The 23,859-nt window shown below is 41.1% G+C and overlaps 1 protein-coding gene across 1 annotated transcript in view; it reads right to left on the bottom strand.

The window, feature by feature from the left end:
* Nucleotides 1-1,060: 1,060 nt before the first annotated feature.
* asmt (acetylserotonin O-methyltransferase) overlaps nucleotides 1,061-23,859 on the bottom strand; it is a 75,808-nt gene continuing 53,009 nt past the window's right edge. The window contains exons 6-8 of the mRNA XM_039743555.1: nucleotides 19,294-19,434; nucleotides 16,512-16,634; nucleotides 1,061-1,547 (exon numbers count right to left, since the gene is read on the bottom strand). Of these exons, the coding sequence (XP_039599489.1) occupies nucleotides 1,336-1,547; nucleotides 16,512-16,634; nucleotides 19,294-19,434 (476 nt within the window). The 3' untranslated portion in view covers nucleotides 1,061-1,335. The remainder of the gene's footprint in view (nucleotides 1,548-16,511; nucleotides 16,635-19,293; nucleotides 19,435-23,859) is intronic.

The following is a 23,859-nucleotide window of genomic DNA, read 5'->3' as shown; positions in this document are numbered from 1 at the left end:
ATATAGAAGAAGATTATCCTAACAGGAGCAGCCAAAAGAAGAAGAAGAAGACAGCAACAACACTCCTGAATACAGAAAGGAAAACATGGATGGAAAAAGCAAAAAGCAAACATCCTTCAAGAATGTAATGAGGAGCCACTGGGCAACTAGCCTCAGTTGAATGGCTGTGTCAACATAACAGCCCTGGCTACTTAGAAGCGCTTAACAGTGGGAATTTAATCTCACAGTTGGAGCCCCCGTGTCCTTATCCCAGTCATTGCAGGTTTAAAGTTGAGCCACTTAGTGCAGTCCTATGTCCAAACCTCACCATTCATCTCTCTTCAAATTGAAGCCTGAACCGTAACGCCTGACCTGTAAAATTTTTTTTCCATTAAAATGCTGGTGCTTACTATGAAAGGCACCACATAAATGAAGAATCCATTGACTCTCAGCAAATACTATAAACACTCCAGCTTGTGATTTCAGAAGCCATCCCAGGCTGTCAACCAGGAGCAAGTCATTTCTTTAAACGTTTAAGCGCCTTGTGCATGGGAAGGGTGCTATATAAATAAAATGCATTATTATTATTACTGTTATCATTAAACTTTTTAAGGCCTGAATATTTTTTCAGCAGCTGGCAGAAATGCGCAGCAGAGTAGAGCTGTCTTCACACAGGTGCCGGCCGCCGGAGCTAAAGGCAGATGTAACAAGAGAGCAAAGCAAATGTGCAAAGCAAAATACTCCATAGACAACATGTTGCATATTATTGCTGAATCGGACTCTGACTTATTGCACTCTGATTTTGATGCCAGTAATCTGGAGATCGAAAATGAAAGTGATGTACCAGCATCAGTTGATTGGACCCCAGCTGATTGTAGTGCTGAATGTGTTTGTGTGGTAGCCGGCATCTGCATGACGACACTACTATATGTTGTTATAAGTCGACGCCTGCCTTGAAAGAGTTAAGGTAGGACAACCTGCATTTCAAAGTGTTATCCATAAATGACCATGGAAATGGTATCCAAAGTGAACGATTTCATAAAGTAAACTGAGACAGACAGACTAATGGACTTGGCCCCTTTAATTATTTTATTAACTGAAAGTATTACCTCCATGTGAATGCATTGCTAAAAATCTTAGTTAATGTTAATGATATGAAGTTTCTTGAGCCTTGCTGTAATTGTCTTTTGATTTAAGAATGCCTAGGCCTGCTTTTGGCGAGTTAGAATTCTGAAATCTGACTAGTTTTTGAGAAGCATCCAATGCTGTGATATTATTGCCGAGTTATTTTACCATAAAAAGCCACAGAATACATTCACAGATGGAGTGCAAGACTAAAAGCCATTAAGTGTACAGTCACTTTCTTCCCAGTATGGCGTCGTAGAGCTTTCCCGTCCTTTGGACTTGAATGTCTTTGAATCCCGCTGCTTCCAGGAGACGCGAGTACTCAGTGGGGGATCTCTCTCTGCCCTCAGTCTGAACCAGCATATTGAGTGAATAGAGCTGAACGGTGAGAGGACCGCTCTTGTCTTCATTCAAAAGGGCTTCAATCAGCAGCACCCCGCCACCTAATTGTTGAAGGAAATAAGAGGAATGTTAGAAAAACTGCTGGCAAGTTACCTGCAATGCTCACCAATTAACTCTCTTTTCTGCAGCAGATCCTGAAGGACCCTGCATCGGCGGTGTCATTCACAACGGTAAATGTCTGCTAAAAGTGAGCTATTGTATCAGTGGCACATGATGGGCCTCTGTGACAAATTCAAGGTCATTTCGTCTGATCTGGATCACATGACTGGAGGCTCCGCTTCGGCTGTCTGCTAAAGCACATTGAAGCTTTTAGCTTCAGCTAATTAAATCTACCACACGAAACCAACGTCGGGTGGCAGTAGACATTTAACCAAAACGGTTCGAGAGCGAACATAACATTTGGTCTGCCTTTGCTCTTGTATTTGCTTCATTTTATTTTTTCATAATCAGAGAGAAAGTTGTGCAATGCCAAAGGGGCTTTTCTGTGATTGTTGACGTGTACACAGTGGTAGAGCATGTGACCGAGTGGCATTATGAGCTAACAAGACTGTCATCTTCACCAATGCTGTTGTATTTCAAGCAATTTCACCTGAAGCTCTTCTTCAGGCCCTGAAGACAACAATGAAAGCACCAGTAGAAGAAATAAAGTGTTTGATCGGCTCCCAGTGTATGTAATAAAGTGATAAAGTAATGTTATAAGCCATTAAACTGCAGCACAAAACATCCTCCTTTACAATCTGTATACTCCACCCATTAATCCAACAAAAGAAAATGTAACAAGTGAGAGAATGTCTGCATGACATAACATGGAGCTATGTTCGGCACCCCAACACCTCGTGCCGCCAAGCTATGGGAGAAAAGGGGTGCAGAGACAGCTACCAGCTACCCAGCCTGGAGGACTGGGGTGGATAACCATTTGAGATGCAGATGTTATGCAACCTGGATGAGCAGCCACTCCTTCCTTCCTCTTCTGCACCAAACATTTCTGAAGAACTCGGTGCTAAATCATACATCGATGACTTGGCATGAGGTAGAAACCCACCCTTATTTGTTAAATTTATTATTTACTAGCCATAGTACCTTACGTTGCTGGTATAAATAAATGTGGAAAAACTTTGGAAATTCAGCATGGCTAAACACAACCACCGATGAGACAAAATGATGCACTCTTAGACAAAAGCTGCAATGCAGTGAGACGATGAAACTGTAATTCAGATTAGTTAAGAAGAACACTGAACATACTTAAGGTTTGAACATACCTATGGCCTTTGACATCGTGCTTTGGCCGATAATGATGTCCTCTATCAGCTGTAGTGCACTCCTGCTGCCTGATGGGAATTGTAGTCCCTGCATGGGTGCAGGTTACTGGGCTACCACCCTCTCATTACAGTATAACCCTGATATGACATACAGCCATCTGAAGTCAGACCCACAGCAAGATACATGCAAAGTTTCATGAAAATCAGCACAGGAGTATTTGTGATTAGCAAATCAGACAACAAACAAACAAGCTTACAATTTTGTTTAAATAGTTTTCATCCCTCCGATTGCATCCTCTTTCGTTGTTTACCAATCATGAAAAGTTGGCTGAACCGATTTTCACAAAATTTTGCATGTAGGATGCCATCGGTCCATCTTAAAATTTAGGTGTGACCCGACATTTGCGCGATAGACATATGAGCGCCGACAAAATAGCGCAGATTAAAATGCGGCGTCAAAATCGCGCCGACAAAATCGCGAAAGTTTCATTAAATATGAATTACTAGTTTAAAGCATATATAATAATGTTTATTTTAGAAGTCAATATTATGAGACATGGCACTCAGATAGTCCTTAAGATCACGCCCTGCATATGTAAGAAGAATTGCAGCAAGACGTCTTGATAGTTGAGCGTATTTAGACTTGCTGGCTGCCTGACTGCTGGTAATTCCTCTTTGTATACGACACGTTATGCCAACCCTCGACTGAGTTATTTGTTTGCGGAATGCCATCAACAGTTATAACCTAGCACATAATGTGTACATAATGCGCACGTATGCGTCCCACTCTCTTGGCCTCTCTCGCGATTTTGTCGTGGCGATTTTGTCGGAGCACATTTGTCGAAAACCAGTTAGCAGGTTTGTCGGCGCTCATTTGTCCGTCGCGGTTTTGTCGGCGCTCGTATGTCCATTGCGCTTTTGTCGGTCAACCAAATTTTGCATCTATGGCATTTTAAAATTTTCATCGGAGAAGGGGGGGCTGTAATTAGGCGACCCAAATACTGTGCATTATTCCAAAATGGATGAGTTGATCTTAATCTAATTTTGCATACGAAATAAAGATGAACCACGTATGGCATTTCAAAAATTTCACTAGGAAGGGTGATTGTAATGGAAGACAAAAAAAAAATACATCATTCCAAAATATTTGCATTAAAGTTCATGAAATTTTGCTGTAACAGTACTGTTGATACCGCTGAAAATCTAGACTTTAGGGTCTTTTAAAAGTTACATTGAGAAATGGGGTTGTAATGGTGGGGGCGTAAAATCAAAACCATGTTATCACATTAAAAGGGTTCAGCCGATGGCAATGAATTCAGTCGATTGTTTAGGCTTACAGGGAATCTTCCATTTCACATCCGTGATATAATGAAAAAGGCAACAGGGGGCAGGAGGCTCTGTGGTAATGGGGGGACAACACAAACATCTCTCATCACTAAAATGGCCATGTCTATTTTCATTAACTTTTTTTTATTTCCATTGAAAAATATAGTAGGCTTCATGGAATTGTAAGAATTTCATGAGGGTGTTAGAAAGAGAGGGCCAACACCACAAAAAAAAAAAACAAGCATTACTCCAAAAGACTTGAGTGGATATTCATAAAATTTTGCAGTTAACCCAACTTAACATAGTGTTTCAAATGTTTCATCATGAATAGCAGTTCAATAGTGAGAACAAAACAAAATCTGGTAGTTTTACCAGCCTACATGCATATCAGTCATTTAGTTATTCCATAAGTCAACCAGTTTACTATCCATCCATCCATCCATCCATTATCCAACCCGCTATATCCTAACTACAGGGTCACGGGGTCTGCTGGAGCCAATCCCAGCCAACACAGGGCACAAGGCAGGAAATAAACCCCGGCAGGGTGCCAGCCCATCGCAGTCCAGTTTACTACTGAGTTATTAAACATCTATTAAAGAAAGCACAATAAACCAGAAGATACAAAGAAGTGTAATGTTTACTTGTCCAACCCAACAAGGTGTTACCACAATTATGCAGACAAATTGAGGTGATGAACAGCACAGACCGCAAAGCAGAAAGTGCCAAAACAAGAGCACCCTCATTTCCTAAACTCATTACCCATTTGTATTTACAGCCATTTAATTTTTCATATATTATTATCAGATAGGTAAAGTAAAATAAAATGTGTCACATGTGAGAGAAAAAAACGGTTGTTTCTCTAATCTAATCGAAAGGGAATTTTGGAAGAAGGAGTTGAGAGTGGCACAGCAGACTAAATCCATCCGATCCTTCCATCTTGATCTAAGAAGCTCTCAGCCAATCAGGAGAGTCAGGATTTCTCCAAGCTCTACCTTAATGTCCACCCTTCTAAACCTACTTAAGAAGCCATCAACCAACCAACACACATAACACATACCAGTGAGTTGTGCCTCACCTACCTGACAGAAGGGAGCTACGCCTGGACAAACAGCACACTCTACTGGGCGACGGAGACGTCTGATTTTTAATGTACTAGTATAATGTACCACCGATTACAGCAGCTGACTTTCAGCGCTTAATAAAAATGTCAAAAAGTAGAATTCTTTTAATGCTCCATTAACTTGACAAATTAAGCCTTGCTGAAAATCCTCAGTAGACTGCCTGATTAAAAGTTTTCAGCGTTTCTTATTCCCTTCTAACTGTTCAGACACACATCATGTCAGTTCATTTTAAAGTATTGCGCTCTGTGTGCATCAATTCACCAGATACCCTTAAGATGACTTTTTCACCAGAGAAGTGGGAAGCTTCACTTAAACGAAATAATGGACGGATTTGAATACTGTCTGCACATTATAGGAGGAAATGAGCAATTTAACCATGGAAATCACAGAAAAGAAAAAAAAAAAGATTGTTATGCCCGAGAGCGCAATGTTAAAATTTAATATCGGGCTTATTCCAACAGTCAGGCTGAGGAGAATTGGAACAATGTAACAAATCCATAAATTGAATTGAATTAAAATCAGATTATAATATTGACCTTAGAATAAAGTGAATGTTTTATATTCAGACTATCACAGAGTTTCTCTTCATTCCCAAACAGACGTACCTTCATTTTCTAAAACTCATTCCTCAATTGTATTCATCCATCCATCATCCAACCTGCTACATCCTAACTACAGGGTCACGGGGGTCTGCTGGAGCCAATCCCAGCCAGCACAGGGTGCAAGGCAGGAAACAAACCCCAGGCAGGGTGCCAGCCCACTTGTATTCAGGGCATTTTATTTTAGCATATAACATTATTACAGAGGTAAAATAAAATAAAATGTGTCACATGTGAGGGAAAAACCTGCTGCTTCTGTGGTCTGATCCAAGAGTTTTGGAAGAAGGAGTTAAGAGTGGCACAGCAGAACAATCATTCCTTTGCTTCCATCTCAATCTAAGAAACCCTCAGCCAATCGGGAGAGCCATGATGTCACCAAGCCCTACCGTAATGTCCACCCTTCCAGTCCTGAAGCTACTTAAGAAGCCAGCGACCAACCAACGCACGTCATGTGGACAAGTGAGGGAGCTAAAAACAGACATCTTTGAATATTCTGTTGCAAAACCCACAAAAACATTGTCTCTTACATTAAAACAAACCATTTCTTTATTTTTGTTTTTTAAGCCTATGATATGTGCTTATGTATTCTCACATTCAGCAAGTATATAAAAATAAAAATATAAGAGATGTCACAAAAAGTGGGACATTAAAGTTTTAAAATTGTAACAGAGAGGCTACAAAAAGGGGGCGACATGTGCTGAACAAAATCTCTACAAGACCCTCAAGCTAACATGAGAAAATAAGCTAAACTGATAGCCTTACATATGAACCCGCAAGGAATTGCTCCACTCAGCTGACTAATAGGCAAGGGAAAGAAAAGAATCCAAATAATAGTGTCTGAAAAGAACAACACGAAAGGGGGAAGAATGCTACAGCAGTCAGTAGCAAAATTAAGGGTCAAAAGCACAAAAAAGCACAAAGTATGGCTCCTTAATGGCAATTAGATGTCCTATATGTAGCCCCGATCCAAAGGGTCTTTCTGCTTTTTCTTATTAAGAACAAATAAAGTGTTTTTATAGTACTAACTGACATACTGGCCCCCTGTACGTCTGCCATTAAAGTACATGCTTTACCTGATTGGTATCCATATATAATTTAGCCAGATTATACAGACATCCAGTGTCCCCTTTCCCATGCAATACTCAGATCTTCTTCTGTTCACATGGTTGTTGTATCTTCTTCTTCTTTCAGCCGTTCCCAATAGAGGTTGCCACAGCGGATCATCTTGTTCCATATCTTTCTGTCCTCGTCATCTTGTTCTGTTACACCCATCACCTGCATGTCCTCTCTCACCACATCCATAAACCTTCTCTTAGGCCTTTCTCTTTTTCTCTTCCCTGGCAGCTTTATCCTTAGCATCCTTCTCCCAATTTAATCAGCATCTCTCCTCTGTACATGTCCAAACCAACACAATCTCACCTCTCTGACTTTGTCTCCCAACCGTCCAACTTGAGCTGACCCTCTATTGTCCTCATTTCTAATCCTGGCCATCCTCGTCACACCAAGTGCAAATCTTCAACTCTGTCTCCTGCTTTCTGGTCAGTGCCACTACCTGGTATCACTATTGTCCTGTAGACCCCCCCTTTCACTCTTGCTGATATCCGTCTGTCACAAATCACTCCTGACACTCTTCTCCACCCATTCCACTCTGCCTGCACTCTGTTTTTCACCTCTCTTCCACAATCCCCGTTACTCTGTACTGTTGATCCCAAGTATTTAAACTCATCCACTTTCGCTAACTCTACTCCCTGCATCCTCACCATTTCTCTGACCTCACTCTCTTTTACACACATGTATTCTGTCTTGTTCCTACTTCTCAACCTGCTCTCTACTCTCACCACAGATCACAATCATCAGCAAACATCATAGTCCATGGAGACTCCTCTCTAATCTTGTCTGTCAACCTGTCCATCACCATTGCAAATAAGAAAGGGTTTAGAGCCGATCCCTGATGTAATCCCACCTCCTACCGCAGACCTCACCACTCTTACACTTCCCTCGTACATATCCTGTACAACTCTTACATATTTCTCTGCCACTCCCGACTTCCTCATACCATACCAGAACTCCTCTTGAGGCATGGTTGTTGTACAGGTATATGGATAGAAAAAGATCTGCATTTAAACTTTAATTAAGTATAGTCGCTATGCATTTATAACCACCTCCGAATGTGATGGAAGTGAAACATTTGAACTATTAATCCACTTTTATGCATGTGTTATGGTCTGGTTTGCTAATTTTGTACATAAAAATTTTATTTCATATTAGTTTTTGATTTTTAGGGAGTTGTTTACTGTTTAATTTTTCTTATTTACTCTGCCATTTGGTTCGCAGTTTGTCACTTTCCTGTTGTTGTTCTTACTGTTAATGATATTACTACTATTTAGCATCACCCATTACAAATTTAGTGGTAGTTGGCTTTTTTACCAAGTCAGTCCTAGTGTTGTATTTGTATTGGCTCTTGCTTCATTTCCATTTCCAACCTTCGTGTTTGTTTTTGAACTTTGATTTTGTTTGCTTAGGGCATGGTTTAGGTTGAATAAAGATGTTTTGTAGCTGTAGAAGCCATATTGTCGGGGTCACAGCCCGTGTTTATAGGGGCGTAGTCCCCGGGGTCGTGACTCTGACTTAATCAGCAGACCACAATAAAAGGTCAGCCTTTTTCTCTGAGCTTTACCCGATCTGTGGATAAAATTCTTATTTTCATTCAGAAGTTGAGGGTCAGATGAATTCAACCCAACAAATTCTTCAGGATAATGTTCAAGCATCAGTCACAAAGTTGAAGTTACGCAGGAGTTGAATATTCCAAAAAGACGATGACCCAAAACACAGTTCGAAATCTACAAAGGCATTCATGCAGAGAGAGAAGTACAATGTTCTGGAATGGCCGTCACAGTCCCCTGACTTGAATATCATCGAAAATCTATGGGATGATTTGAAGCAGGCTGTCCATGCTTGGCAGCCATCAAATTTAACTGAACTGGATAGATTTTGTATGGAAGAATGGTCAGAAATACCTCCATCCAGAATCCAGACACTCATCAAAGGCTGCAGGAGGTGTCTAGAGGCTGTTATATTTGCAAGAGGAGGCTCAACTAAGTATTGATGTCATATCTCTGTTGGGGTGCCCAAATTTATGCACTTGTCTAATTTTGTTAATCCAATAAACTTAAATAAAACTACTGTTTCCATAAGGCATGTCATACATTAAATGGAAGTTGCTACTTTGAAAGCTCAGCCAATGATAAAGAAAAATCCAAAGATTTAAGAGGAGTTTCCAAACTTTTTCATATGACTGTATGTATATATATATATATAGTCAAGGATGCCAGGGGCAACGACCCGGCCGGGGCACCTTGAGGGAGTGGAGGAGGGTCTACGTGTGCCCTGGATCACGTGGGGGCCACCTTCCTGGTTGATTTGGGGGCCACGGGCACAGAGCTTTGAAGCTCCACCCTGTAGGTGCCCATGGTCGACGCCAGGGGGCGTTCCCGTGCCTTGGAAGCCCTGGACCTCAGCACTTCCGCCACACCAGGAAGTGCTGGGGGGAAGAAGAGCAGGGACACCCGGAGTCCTTCAGGGGATGCAGCCGGCACTTCTGCCACACAGGGGGGTGTCGGCGGGTGATTGCCAGAACCCATCTGGAGCACATCCAGGTGATAAAAAAAGGGGCCGCTTCCCTTCATTCAGGGCGAGAGTCGGGAGCGGAGTGGACTGAGCCTACTGGAGGAGGCAAGGGGGAGGCCTGAAGTGAAGGAGGTATTGTTGTGGCCAGGACTTTGGGGACTTTTGGGGGTTTTGTGGTGCACTTTTGTAAATACTATTGTAAATAAACGTGTTGTGGGTGACATGAACGTGTCCGCCTGTCTGTGTCCAGGCCAGCTTCCACTATATATATATATATATATATATATATATATATATATATCCAACCCGCTATATCCTAACCACAGGGTCACAGGGGTCTGCTGGAGCCAATCCCAGCCAACACAGGGTGCAAGGCAGGAAACAAACCCTGGACAGTGCGCCAGTCCACCACAGTATATATATATATATATATATATATACACCTGGGTAGCCCTTGCCAAAGGAAGAACCCGCCATGACACTACTTTCTCACTCCACACAGTTAGACAATGTCATCTCCTGCAGCGAGTGGTAGAACAGCGGTGGACTTCTTGGACACTAAGTCAGGATGCACGCATTTCTCTACAACTGATCGTTTGCTAAATCTAGGTCACTCAATGGAATGTCTCCATAAAATGTCCAGTGAAACTTGTGAAGCTTTTGCTATATTTTTTAAACACAAAATTAATGATATTAGAAATAATATAGTACATCCCCCAATACTGATCCTCTTAAACCCCGGTATTCCATTTTTACCAAATAAAACTCTTTCACCAGGATAGATTTTCCTGATTTATATAAAACTTACCAAACCTGCGGCGTACTATTTGCCACATATTCAGGCCGGTTTTTTAATGATTTTTAAGCACAGGGAGAAAATTAACATTTGAAAAATCGGTAATGTAATAAAGCAGCAAGAAAAGCAACATTGTAACAATGCACGGAAAGAAACCAACACACAATCGTCCGTGACTGAAAACTGGCAGACCGCCATCCCGCCCTCTCCTGCCAGACGGAGGGATGGGGGTGGATGGCGCTCAGGCGCGGAGGGTGGAACGGGAGGAGAGGAGAAGGACATCCACTCGCTCGCTCCGTCATGCTAGTCTGCTGATTTCTTGCTCAGTATGCACTGCATGCTCATGTGACCACCTCAAACTCGTCACTTGAGTCGTCGTCTTTACACAGTCCAGATGTACCTGTGACTCACGTAGACTTTTCATTGCTCTGTGCGGTTTTGGCTGCTTTTCTATATACATCCACCAAGACACCCGACCACGGTAGTAGCGAGGTGGGAGGGGGGTGTGTACAAAGGGTAGGGACGTAAGCAGTGGGAGCGTATGAGTCGCACTTAGTAGGAATTCTATGGTTTGCAGCCCGAATGGGGTTCAACGGCTTACCCACGCCTAGACACACGCTCAATCTCATGCATAATTATGTATTGAATGCTAAACACTTCTGGAAAGACACGGTTGTCTAAAAAGGGAGGGTTTGAGGATACAACAGAAAGTGAATGAAAAGATGGAACTCTGGAGAGAGCAACATATAATTGTCTTTGAGTGAAGAAGACGCATGTTTGTCGTGGATGCGAATTGCTGTATGTAGCGTGTAAAACAGTTTGCTATGGTGCACGCGGTCGTGTGTCGTAACCGAAAACTCGTTTTTTAAAGACTGCTTACTTCATTGTGTTTTAACCTCAGTTGTAAAGGATTGTTTTAAGGATCCCATGGGATACCCCTCACAAAACGTTTTACACGCTGCATGTGGCGATTCACCTCAGCGAGAAACATGCCTCTATGAAAAGTCAACGTGGCTCGGAGGTGCATGTGGCCTCTACGACAGACGAATATAAATGACGCCGTTTTTTCTGTGTCATCGCGTCCGAGTTGGTGGGCGTGGCTCTGCGAGTTGTCGTCGTATCCAATGGTCTTGGAGTTTGTGGGCGTGGCTCCTTCCTGCATGCGCCATAGGTGTCTTACTTACGGCTTAGTGAATCCAAGTTTTTTTAAAGAAGTATCCAGCGTGCTAATTAATAGTATTCTTGACATTGTAAGCACGTCATTAGATACGGGGGTCTTCCCAGACTGTCTTAAGACTGCTGTAGGTAAACCCCTGCTCAAGAAATATAATCTTGACTCCTCTGTTTTTGACAGTTTAAGACCTATTCCTAACCTGCCTTTCTTAATTAAAATCCTAGAAAGGCAGTCATTATGCAAATAAATAATCTCTTGAATAAACATGCTGCTCTTGATAAGTTTCAGTTAGGTTTTATAGCATATCACAGTACAGAAACTGCACTCGTTAAAGTAGTAAAAGACTTGCGAGTAAATGTAGACAGAAGCCGTTTATCTGTTCTCATCCTCTTAGATCTGAGTGCCGCATTTGACACAATCGATCACAATATTCTTAAAAATCACCTTAGTCAATGGGTAGGCAGTGTCTTAAATTGATCTGAGTCTTACTAGCAGACAATTCTTTGTTAGTTATGGTAATTATACTTCACCTCACCTTCACTACACCTGGTATTCTACTGTATATGGTGTTCCACAAGGCTCAATCCTAGGGCCGCTGCTCTTTTCGATCTCCATGCTTCCGTTAAATCAGATTATCTCAAGGCATAATGTGAGCTATCACAGCTATGCTAATGACACACAACTGTATTTATTTATAGCACCTGACGACCCCGACTCTCTTGATTCACTGACACAATGTCTTACTTGTGTTTCTGAATGGATGAGTAGTAATTTTCTCAAATTAAATAAGGACTCTTAGTGATTGGCAAAAATGGATATAATGAGGGTATTAGAAATAAACTAGATCCATTAGACTTAAAAGTAAAGACAGAGGTAAGTCACATATTAATCAGATTACCAAGACATAATTTTTTCATTTAAAAAATATAGAAAAAGTTAGATCCCTTGTAACTTTGCAAGATGCTGAAAAATTAGTTGATGCTTTTGTGTTTAGTAGACTAGATTACTGTAACGCACTCCTCTCAGGACGACCCAAAAAGGAAATCAATTGGTTTCAACTAGTGCAGAATGCAGCTGCTAGAATCTTGACTAGAAAAAGAAAATCTGAACACATTTCTCCAGTTTTGATGTCACTACACTGGTTACCTGTGTCATTCAGAATTGACTTTAAAATACTGCCTATGGTTTACAAAGCCTTCAATAATCTGATCCATCCTATATGTCAGAATGCCTCTCACAATATACTTCAAATTATAACCTTCGATCTTCAAATGAGTGTCTGCTTATTATTCCAAGAGCTAAACTTAAAAGTAGTGGTGAGGCGGACTTCTGCTGTTATGCGCCTAAAATCTGGAATAACTTACCGATAGAAATTCACCAGGCGAATACGATGGAACATTTTAAAAGACCTGCTAAACACACATGACTTTCATAATGTGCCACCACCACCAGATCAAAGCACTGTGCAGTCCCTACATTGATTTATTGAAGGCCAGAGGTCCACATGACCATCATCATCTAATTCTTTCATGTGAAACCTGTAAACCATGAGGACTGATTGTGATCATTTACGTTAGAATCCACAGTGGCTGGCTGGCCAGGTGGTCTCATGGCCTTGGATCTCCTGCAGATTTTGTTTTTTTTTCTTTTTCTGTCCTCCTGGCCATCAGACATTACTTTATTCTTTGTAACTTAGTATTTCCTAATCTTACTTTTATATATACTAGCCATGTGCCCAACTACGTTGCGCGTGTTAAAGTTGTCTGTGAAGGGCTCCCTGTTTAAACGCGGCTGCCAGTCGTGAACTGGGCCCTTCATCGCACAGCATTATGATTTTTTATAAGGGAAACAAAATTAAAAAAGAAAACCCTTGGACATTGATTCGATAGGAACGGCTTACTCGGAATCACTGTCTGAATCGTAATTATGTGGTGGTGTGGGAGCATTTCTGTTTCTGTCCGTTCACAGTCCATCTCGTTTTCACGACGCTGTCGTTTCCTCTCACGATGTCTTCTCAACCTTTCTCCAATCTCGCAGGTTGCTTTGTGGCAATCCAAAGAGTAAGGCAATATACACGGAGCAATGGTTATAAAAGGGGGACACATAGGTATCCAAGCTCTTTAAAGCATAAATGGGGTTCACTTCACTGACATGTAAGCAAGCCACGGTACAACTGTGAGACGCGCAGCACTCGCCGGCTACAACGTAACAATAATAATTTCCAGAACATGCTGTTACGTTGTCATTCATTTTACCCACGGTCTTTCTTTCATTCATATGTTACGTAGGCATGTACCTTTTATCTTCGGCAATCCCATTCTCTAACCAGGCCTCAGGAGCTAACCAGTGTAACACTGTCCACCACCCCTTTCATTATTCCGGCACATTGTTGACATCCGTGAATAACAACAACGTACTAAACTGGAAGGTGGTCTACACATGCGTGGAATTCGCGGACAAACAAAGATCAAGATCTAAATGAAGATCTCTTTAGTTAATTTAAAGCACAACAATTTGTTTAGTTTGAATGTCTGCGTTTTGAGCTGTGACTGGCGTACTACAGTCTTCAGTAGTACAAGCCTTCTAATTCATTCGTGGACAAACAAAGATCAAGATCCAAATGAAGATTATATATAGAGATATATTCTTTCTTCATCTTGTAAAGCACTTTGCACTAAATCATTTGAATGAAAATGTGCTATATAAATAAATGTTTTTGTTGTTATTTGATTTACCACGATGATAAGACCAAAAGCTTTTGTTAAAGTCTCGTCACTTTAAGTGACAAGTACTGTATATACTCCTAGGCGGTCCCAAGTCTAAAGTGTTAATAATTTTTCTTAGCATCTTTTTTAGCAAAAAAATAGTTAATAAAAAAAGCAATCCATTTAACTTCGAATGCACTGAACTGCATGTCACAAGCTGTAGTTTATGGCCACAGAAGTCATATGTGAAGATAAATTCATGAGCAATAATAAATGGCTCACACTTAAACACGAGACCATTAATATAAATTATGAAGACAGAAAGAATATTTCAGCTCCTACATAAGGGATTAAAAAATGAAAAATCTGAGCGCACATCAGATTAGGCTCTTTGTAGGAGTCTCTTGAGTGCCAATGTTATTTCTCATATAATATGTTTAGATTCTAACAGTCATGCCCAAATATTCTGGCTTCATTAGAACTGCCAAGAATGCACGCTCATAAAACATGACGTATTAACCGGCTAGTGGAAACAGAAAGAAATTAAATTATGAAGATACATTTCAGAAACTAGTGATCTTGAAAACTCCTAAATAAAATAGGAAATTGTGTCATTTTCTGAAAGGTTCTTCATAAGGCATGCCACATAATAACAACATCGCGGTGCACATTGTACTAATAAAAAATAGGATTTCAATCTAATACATGTATATTGATATCTTCAGAACAGTCCTTTTGGTAGTTTGATTCTAGTGCCACACTCAGAAGACAAATGTTTCAAGTTAAGGTAGACACACGTACTAGTCCGGTGCTGGAGTGTAGAGACATATTGCATGCTAATTAAGTGAGAATCACACGATAATCTACACATGAGACCAGAACGACCTTATAAACCTCTCTGACATTTCTACATCCATACTCTATAGGTGGTGCTTCAGAATGGCACTGCGGATAACACGACCCCTCACAGTGTGCAGAAAGTGAAGAGATCTGATTACTTTCTGAAACAACTATACATATTGTGAGTGCCATGCTGGATGGGCTGGCATCCCAACTGGGAAGGAAGCTGGTTCCTTGCCATGGTACAAGGTCAAAATGGAGAAAGCAATAAAGATCTGGCATCTGAACTCCTTGCCAGGAAGGGAGGCCTGTTAGAAAGTTGCCTGACACCTTTACCCAGGATGACTTACTAGATTCACATTCAGAACACGTTATTGCCAGTATTTTAACCATACAGGAATTGTTCTTGGTATTAGTGCCATGACATAAAATCCTGAGCGATATAAACACCAGACAACAACAAAAGCTAGCAATAATGATGTGTTATGATAACAACATCAAACAAAACGACAAAGCTAAAAAGATTCAACATGATGATGATGCAAAAACACAGATGTACAATGCGATCAAGCTCCCAGTGCAGTGCCAGTTTACAAGAAGTACCAGTAACCACTTCAGTGGAGAAAGGCCTACAACTGAATATGTTTGTTAAGCAGCTGAATTACTACAGAAAAGAAACTATGAAGGTGCCCGAGTCCAATAGGCAATGGAGACATACTGCCTCTGGGATGGCAAACTGATGAATAAATGGTTACCAGGTAATTATAGTCTGCAGCAATCTCTATTGTTAATCTAGATGATGAACTCATTGATTGAAGCTGACAGCCAATGATCTTCTCAGTAGATTGAATCACCTACAGTAACCTGGTCTTGATAAGACTCCTGATGATGGCTGAATAAAACTTCATTGGTCAGAACACTCTCAGTGATGTCTGACTAAAGCTTTATTATGACACACTGAGAAATGTTAAATGTCCTAGCCTGTTGTAGGCAGAGCTGTCTCTGCTGCGGTTGCCCAGAAATGGGGATGATGTTCTTGCCCAATTTCAGAGTGCTGGTAATGGTGGCCCTCATAAACTTAAACGACTCCACCATGGACATAGCCCGGCCATAGATTTCCATAGAAGGATAGGCAGGAAGAAGTCTGTGGAAATCAACTCACCAGGCATGGAGTTCTACATTATTACAAGCAGAAGATATATTTGTCATAAGTAATAAGCTCCTCAATGGACATTTTGTCAGCACATTTCACAATTTCAATGGAATTATTATGATGCATCCCCATTATTTTCCGACATTTGTTCTTTTGGAGTCTCTTTGAGTTACACCGAGATGACGACTGACACAGCGGCCTTGTGGTTTATAGTCCAGTGCCTCATACCCACTCTGCACTGCTTTCTCACACTGGTATGTTTGGTTACTCTATTCATGCCTGTGTGGGTTTCTCTCTTAAACCCTGGCAGTGCCCTTGCCCATAGCACAGTTGATTTTATATATCTTATCATTTTCCTCATTCCCAACTCTGTAACAACATACATGGTGCAGAAAAGGCATTTACCTGGTTGACATGCTTTGTTCACCTTAATGAGGAGTTCCACACATTTTTCATCAGTCCAGTCATGCAAAATACGTGCCAGAATGTAAAGGTCAGCTACTGGAAGGGGATCTCTGAAGAAGTCACCTAGGAGGAAAACAAGGAACTGTCTTGAGTTACTTCTTTGTATCGCAAAATTTTGTGAACTGTCGTGAAATTATAGTTCCAAAACACTTCCAATAATGTCCATCAATGGGGGATATCACCATTAAACCCCAGCTAGTAATAAGGGCAAGCTCTGATTTCTTTATGAAATAAAAGATTTATTCTTCACAAAATGACTTCAATCACAATGAAGTTCCATGAAGCACAGAGGCAAAATGGAATCGCCTGAAATATGAAGGCAATCAAGATGACAATGACCGGCACATTTACACCACAATTTCTGATCTGGAATATTGCCAGTTCCAGGAGACTGGGTTCAGTTCCAAGCCAGGTCACTGTCTGTGTGGAATTTATGTGTTCTTCTTGAGTCTTCATAAGATATGATTAACTGGTGACTCTGAATATATATAAATGAGAGGACGTGGTAGATGTTTGCCAACTGGCTGACCAATCACAAGCGTTACCTGGTAGATAACCACCTAAATAATCAGATTGCAATTCAGAACTAAGAATGTAATACTGTACTCCAATCTTCACCCTGCCAAATAAGTGAATCAGCTGCCATGGTGCAGGTTGTGACATCCGAGGTTTGATCCCCGTAAGGAGAAGCAAAGCTGTGTACAACTGATGAGACCCAATATGGGTCAAACACATGTCGTGTACTCTTTGTATATTGTACATATATATATATATATATACAGTGGTGTGAAAAACTATTTGCCCCCTTCCTGATTTCTTATTCTTTTGCATGTTTGTCACACAAAATGTTTCTGACAAAATGCAGTTTTTAAATGATGGTTTTTATTATTTAGGGAGAATCCAAACCTACATGGCCCTGTGTGAAAAAGTAATTGCCCCCTTGTTCAAAAATAACCTAACTGTGGTGTATCACACCTGAGTTCAATTTCCGTAGCCACCCCCAGGCCTGATTACTGCCACACCTGTTTCAATCAAGAAATCACTTAAATAGGAGCTGCCTGACACAGAGAAGTAGACCAAAAGCACCTCAAAAGCTAGACATCATGCCAAGATCCAAAGAAATTCAGGAACAAATGAGAACAGAAGTACTTGAGATCTATCAGCCTGATAAAGGTTATAAAGCCATTTCTAAAGCTTTGGGACTTCAGCGAACCACAGTGAGAGCCATTATCCACAAATGGCAAAAACATGGAACAGTGGTGAACCTTCTCAGGAGTGGCCGGCCGACCAAAATTACCCCAAGAGCGCAGAGACGACTCATCCGAGAGGTCACAAAAGACCCCAGAACAACGTCTAAAGTACTGCAGGCCTCACTTGCCTCAATTAAGGTCAGTGTTCATGACTCCACCATAAGAAAGAGACTGGGCAAAACGGCCTGCATGGCAGATTTCCAAGACGCAAACCACTGTTAAACAAAAGAACATTAGGGCTCGTCTCAATTTTGCTAAGAAACATCTCAATGATTACCAAGACTTTTGGGAAAATACCTTGTGGACTGATGAGACAAAAGTTGAACTTTTTGGAAGGCAAATGTCCCGTTACATCTGGCGTAAAAGGAACACAGCATTTCAGAAAAGAACAACATACCAACAGTAAAATATGGTGGTGGTAGTGTGATGGTCTGGGGTTGTTTTGCTGCTTCAGGACCTGGAAGGCTTGCTGTGATAGATGGAACCATGAATTCTACTGTCTACCAAAAAATCCTGAAGGAGAATGTCTGGCCATCTGTTCGTCAACTCAAGCTGAAGCGATCTTGGGTGCTGCAACAGGACAATGACCCAAAACACACCAGCAAATCCACCTCTGAATGGCTGAAGAAAAACAAAATGAAGACTTTGGAGTGGCCTAGTCAAAGTCCTGACCTGAATCCATTTGAGATGCTATGGCATGACCTTAAAAAGGCGGTTCATGCTAGAAAACCCTCAAATAAAGCTGAATTACAACAATTCTGCAAAGATGAGTGCGCTGTAAGAGACTCATTGCAAGTTATCGCAAACGCTTGATTGCAGTTATTGCTGCTAAGGGTGACCCAACCAGTTATTAGGTTCAGGGGGCAATTACTTTTTCACACAGGGCCATGTAGGTTTGGATTTTTTCTCCCTAAATAATAAAAACCATCATTTCAAAACTGCATTTTGTGTTTACTTGTGTTATATTTGACTAATGGTTAAATGTGTTTGATGATCAGAAACACTTTGTGTGACAAACATGCAAAAGAATAAGAAATCAGGAAGGGGGCAAATAGTTTTTCACACCACTGTATATATATATATATATATATATATATATATGTAACATGGCATAACCTTTTCAAAAATCCAGTTTGTGGTCATTTGAGGTTCAACAAATAACCAAAAGGTAGTCCAGCAGAAAATAAATAAAATGCATGTACAGTATGTGAGTATACTCTCAGGTTTTCTAGTCCATTAAAACATTAAGTGCCAATTCTTGTCACTTAATAAAAATGTTGCTTTGAGACGAGGTGAAATAGTGAGGGAGTTACGCTTCAGTTAACTGACACATAAAGCAGTCAATGTTGAAAGTCTCTGATGAAAGCAAAAAAAACAAAACATTTGTACCAGAAAGACATTATTATTATTTTTCTAAGAGAAGTAACTTTTCATGAAATCATTACAACATAAGGATTGTTTGTGAGATATACCTTCCTGGAATGAAATTCTGTTTTCCTCTACTGAAACGAAGTGCTTCTTTGACATTTCCACAACCCTCGGGAGATCAAAGATCGTCACCATGGCTTCTGGGTAAGTCAGCACACACTGCTTGGCTAGGGCCCCACTGCAACCTATAAGAGAGAACACAGCTGAGCTCAGAGGGACTCCTTCTAGAGAGCTGCTCCATGAAGAAGAAGGGAAGAGAATGTAAATGTCGACCAAGCATTTGAGGAAAGCTCAGTTCATAATAACACAAATGATGGTAGCAAATAAAAGTAAACAAGCATCTTCAATCACATTTGGACTTGTGTTTTCAGGTTATGTGTAAAGTGTTCATTACCGTTGTTGGGATGTCTGACTCGCTAACTTCATGAAACACCTCGGTTCCCAGTGGACAGTTCTGGCTGAAGTTCAACACACCAATTCTTCAAGGAAATTTGCTTGGAAAGTTTTACTTTTCTATTAGTATTTCAAATAGAACATGCTTTGCAATTTTTTGAAAAGCACTGGTGAATTTTCCAAGTCTTTCATCTTGTGGCTTCGATTACCGAATAATTTACTGTGTCAAATGAGAGGATATTTCAACGTGTACGTGTTCGCCTTTTACAGAGCTGCTCCTTATGGGAAAACAGATCATCCGCAGTATTGCCTATGCATGCATATGTGCCACCAAACTAATGATGCACTAAATTAAATTTGCAGCTTTGTAATAAATGTCAGTCAGGCAGTCCTTTTCTAACCTGCTTAGTCAGGGTCGCGGAGGTCTGCCAGAGCCTATCCCAATGAGCATAGGGTGCAAGGTAAGGAACAAACCCTGGACTGGATGCCAGTCCATCGTAACACAAACACGCACATGGGCCAATTTAGAATCGCCAGTCCACTTAACCAGCAAATGTGTGAAAGAAATTGGGCTTTGCGTCCAGTGAAATTTGTGCCAAAACAGAATAAAGTTTTTTACCTGCATTAATTCTACATGTGTCTGCTGGTCAGCTATGATTTAAATAAACATCTCCATTTAAATTAAAATCACTTACCAAACTATCGCGAAATAAGGCTCTGCCAGATAACGTTCTCATGAACGTAAATGAAATGCCCTCAAACACAAATGAGTTTTTGAATTGTAGACGGGTTTGCACCTTCACCAGTGCTCATTTGCAATTGAAGATGTCAAGTGTGTTGTACAGTCCAATGTTGTTGAGATATATCAAGTTATTCGAGAACATTTTTCTATTAATCTGAATACAATACGAAATTGTGAGTGTTCATTAAACCAGGAATTGGACGCAGATCACTGTAAGTGGGGGACAGCAACAAGAACAGCAGTGCCACTATGCCAAGAATATCATAATAAAATACTATTTTTAAAAAGTTTGAGAAACTTTATATCTTATCTTCACCAATTCAACAGGCGATTTGAAGGCTCAAGGCTCACCTGCCTGCTGCAATAACATTTGATCTGTGCGAAGGCTTCAGATAAGGCAAAGGCTCCCAAAAGGAAAGAAGATGTTTTAATTTTTTATTATGTCTTGTGTCGGTTGCTGCTGCAGGTGCATGTTATTGATGACGATCGCACACATTTATAATGGAGCTTCTGGGTGGATTGGGCAGCCGCCAAACCTCTCTGCTTGCCCGTGTACAGAATTCCAATTGAACAAAATGGCTCGCAGTACAGCAATGCAATGCTTTATTAAAGCTCTTGTGAAAAGCTCCTCGGTTGTTGCAGGGTAACCTGGGATCAAATTTGCTCAACTGCAAGCCTCCCGGTTTGAATTGTTGCTTTTGGCATGAAGGCTTATAAATAAGAGAAGGCCAATCAGCCCGTCCTTGTTAGCCTCAGGATGGCTTGTTTTAGACTCTCGCTGATTTCTCAAACCTGCCCTGTCCTTCCACGGAGAAGATTCCCCCGGTGTCTACTGAGCTTCTCTCTTGTTCTCAAGTGCAGCTGTTAACCTTTAAGTTAATCTCACACATGGCTGACACAGACAGCGCCAACAGTTGTTGGGAAACTGCAATTACATCCAGCTATACATTCTCCTTCTCTCAAGTGGCCAAAGAGATCAATAAAATGCAATACAAAATCTCTGCCTTCCAATTATTGATTTTGGTAGACTGTATTAATCCCAGAGGGGACATTCTCTTCTTCACATAACCCAGCTTACTTAGAGTTTTAGGGGCAGAGTGCAGGGTCAGCTATTTGAACGGCGACCCCGGAGCAAGTGCAGGTTAAGAGGCCCAACGGAGTAGCAATCCTTCTGTCACTGTCACGATTTGAACCATCAACGTTCTAGTCCTTTAGCCACACAGCCACCACTCCAGCGTGATTGTGCAAAAATGAAAAGAAGTTTAACGGCTGGAAGTATGAATCAGGTTCAAAACTTTTTCATTTGTTTTGCATTTGCCTCGATTAACTGGCAATTGTACAGGTTATATACATATGCCTGGAAAAGATTATCCTGGGAACAGCCATTGCTGCCAGGCTTTATCTTCCTAAGCACTTATTCATCCGACCTCCAGCCTTACTCACAGTTCTTTCTCAATTAAGAGCTGAGTTGTTATTTTTATATTATTATTATATGGATGCATACATCAAGAGAGCACATACTACAGTATATCAAACATAAATCAGTCACATAAGAAGATCAGAGCAGAATGTCCATGTAACAAGAATGTAAGTTTAATGTCACTGTGCTCTGTACAAAAATTATTTTATAAATCCACTCACATGTACAGGCCAGGCCAAAGTTAGTACACAGGGGCTGTCAGCATTTAGAAACTACTAGTCTAGCATTTGGAGAATGAAGGGGACAACTGTGAATATAGGCATTGTACTATTCCTGTATGTTAGAAAGGAAATTTAATCTTTTCCTTTCCTTGTTTGGAAACTAAGTAAGGGCCTACACGTGGAGAAGACAGTATATAAAGATATGGACAGCAGCCAAACACTTCGAAGCAGATGGACGGAAGATTATGTCATCTGTCCTGAAAATCCTTTCAGCGCAGCGACGAAAAATGCCAGACTGTATAGATCAAGATCCCACCTTGGTATTGTCATGTTATAGCTTCCTCCGTCTGTAATGCCACGTAAATCGTCAGTAAAGAAAGTTAAGTTATTTGCTCTTATGTGATTTTTACCACTGTATCACTATGGGAGGGATATCGCCTTTTAATGTCATATCTCTATATTTTTCGGTTACTTAAAACGCCGCAATTATAAAAGAACTTATTCCAATTAGGGAGCTATATTGCCCCTAAAGGAAACAAAAATGGCGCAGCCAGCAGGAGTGGATCTGTGACAGTCCACTTCTGATAGCCAGTCTTGATGTGGTCTGAAGGAAATCATCTGTGCCACCTTGGAAAGCTCTATGCTGGCCAGCAGCCACACCACACATGCTTCAGAAGAGGTTGTCCACCTAAAGTTAAGCACGTTTTGGCCTCCAAGTACTTGGATGAGAGACCATCTAGGAGAAGCTTGGGTTGATGCTGGGAGAAGTGCTGGTGAGACCAGTAGGGTACACCTGCTCTGTGGTCTGAATCTGGATCCCAATACCCCAGTGCAGTGACGGGGACACAGTGCTGTAAATATGGTGCTGTCCTTCAGATGAGTTGTAAAACTGAGGTCCTGACTCTCTGTGATCATAAAAGATCCCTGGGCATCCTTTGTAAAGAGTAGAGTGTATCTCGATGTCCAGGCTAAATTGTCAAACACAGCCTAGTCGCTCTGGCCCTTCAATCATCCCCTGTCTCTCACTCCCCACTTCACTACCTCATAACTAATGTGTGGTGATTGTACTGGCGTAGTAATGGCTGACGTCACATCATCCAAGTGGATGCTACACATTAGTGGTGGCTGAAGTGGCTCCCCACTCACTGAAGCTCTTTGAGTAGTGAAAAATTGCTATGTAAATGTAAAAAAAAATATTGCTATTATTATTCAGACATTTGTACACTATGTGCTTTATGGTCTGCTGTTCTTCATCGACTCACAGACTGGGGAGGGTGGCTGACCCCATTTGTGCATGGAATCTCCATATCTGCCATTGTTTGTCTGAATTCTGTTCAATAGATTAAGCCCTGTGTGGGGAGATTTCCCTTCAAGAAGAGATGAATATTCAGAAGAAACCTGATCCTATGCAGTCTCTTCTCCAGGTGTTGCTGGCTTTGTTTCTCTTTGTTCTCATATGATGGTAACCATCTTGATCCAGTTTCTAGTGAAAAAGGCATTTCCTTGGGAATTTTAGAGGTTATGGGTAGGAGGAATAGCTACATAGCTACAACGTGTGGCTGTTCTGAGGTGACAACATTGTATAACTGTAGATGGTGCTCCTATATCTATAATTTCTTCAGACATATCTTATTCTGTGCAAATTCATGGTAAAAACTGGCGATACTTTGTGGTACTACCAACTTTACAAACATGTATCCTGAGAGCGTGTCCCGTTCGAATAGAGCTTAAGAAGGGCTTTGGGGGTGTGGGGAGTCTCCATGTGACTAAGGCATGGAACTTTGGCATGGACTTTAGGCACCCGAGTATGGTAATCATGGTGTCTTTGAGGACT

The sequence above is a fragment of the Polypterus senegalus genome, chromosome 2 (assembly GCF_016835505.1).
Source record: "Polypterus senegalus isolate Bchr_013 chromosome 2, ASM1683550v1, whole genome shotgun sequence".
NCBI classification, from domain to species: Eukaryota; Metazoa; Chordata; class Cladistia; order Polypteriformes; family Polypteridae; genus Polypterus; species Polypterus senegalus.
Note: the sequence above shows the minus strand (reverse complement) of the source record. Positions and strands in the feature narration are given on the sequence as shown.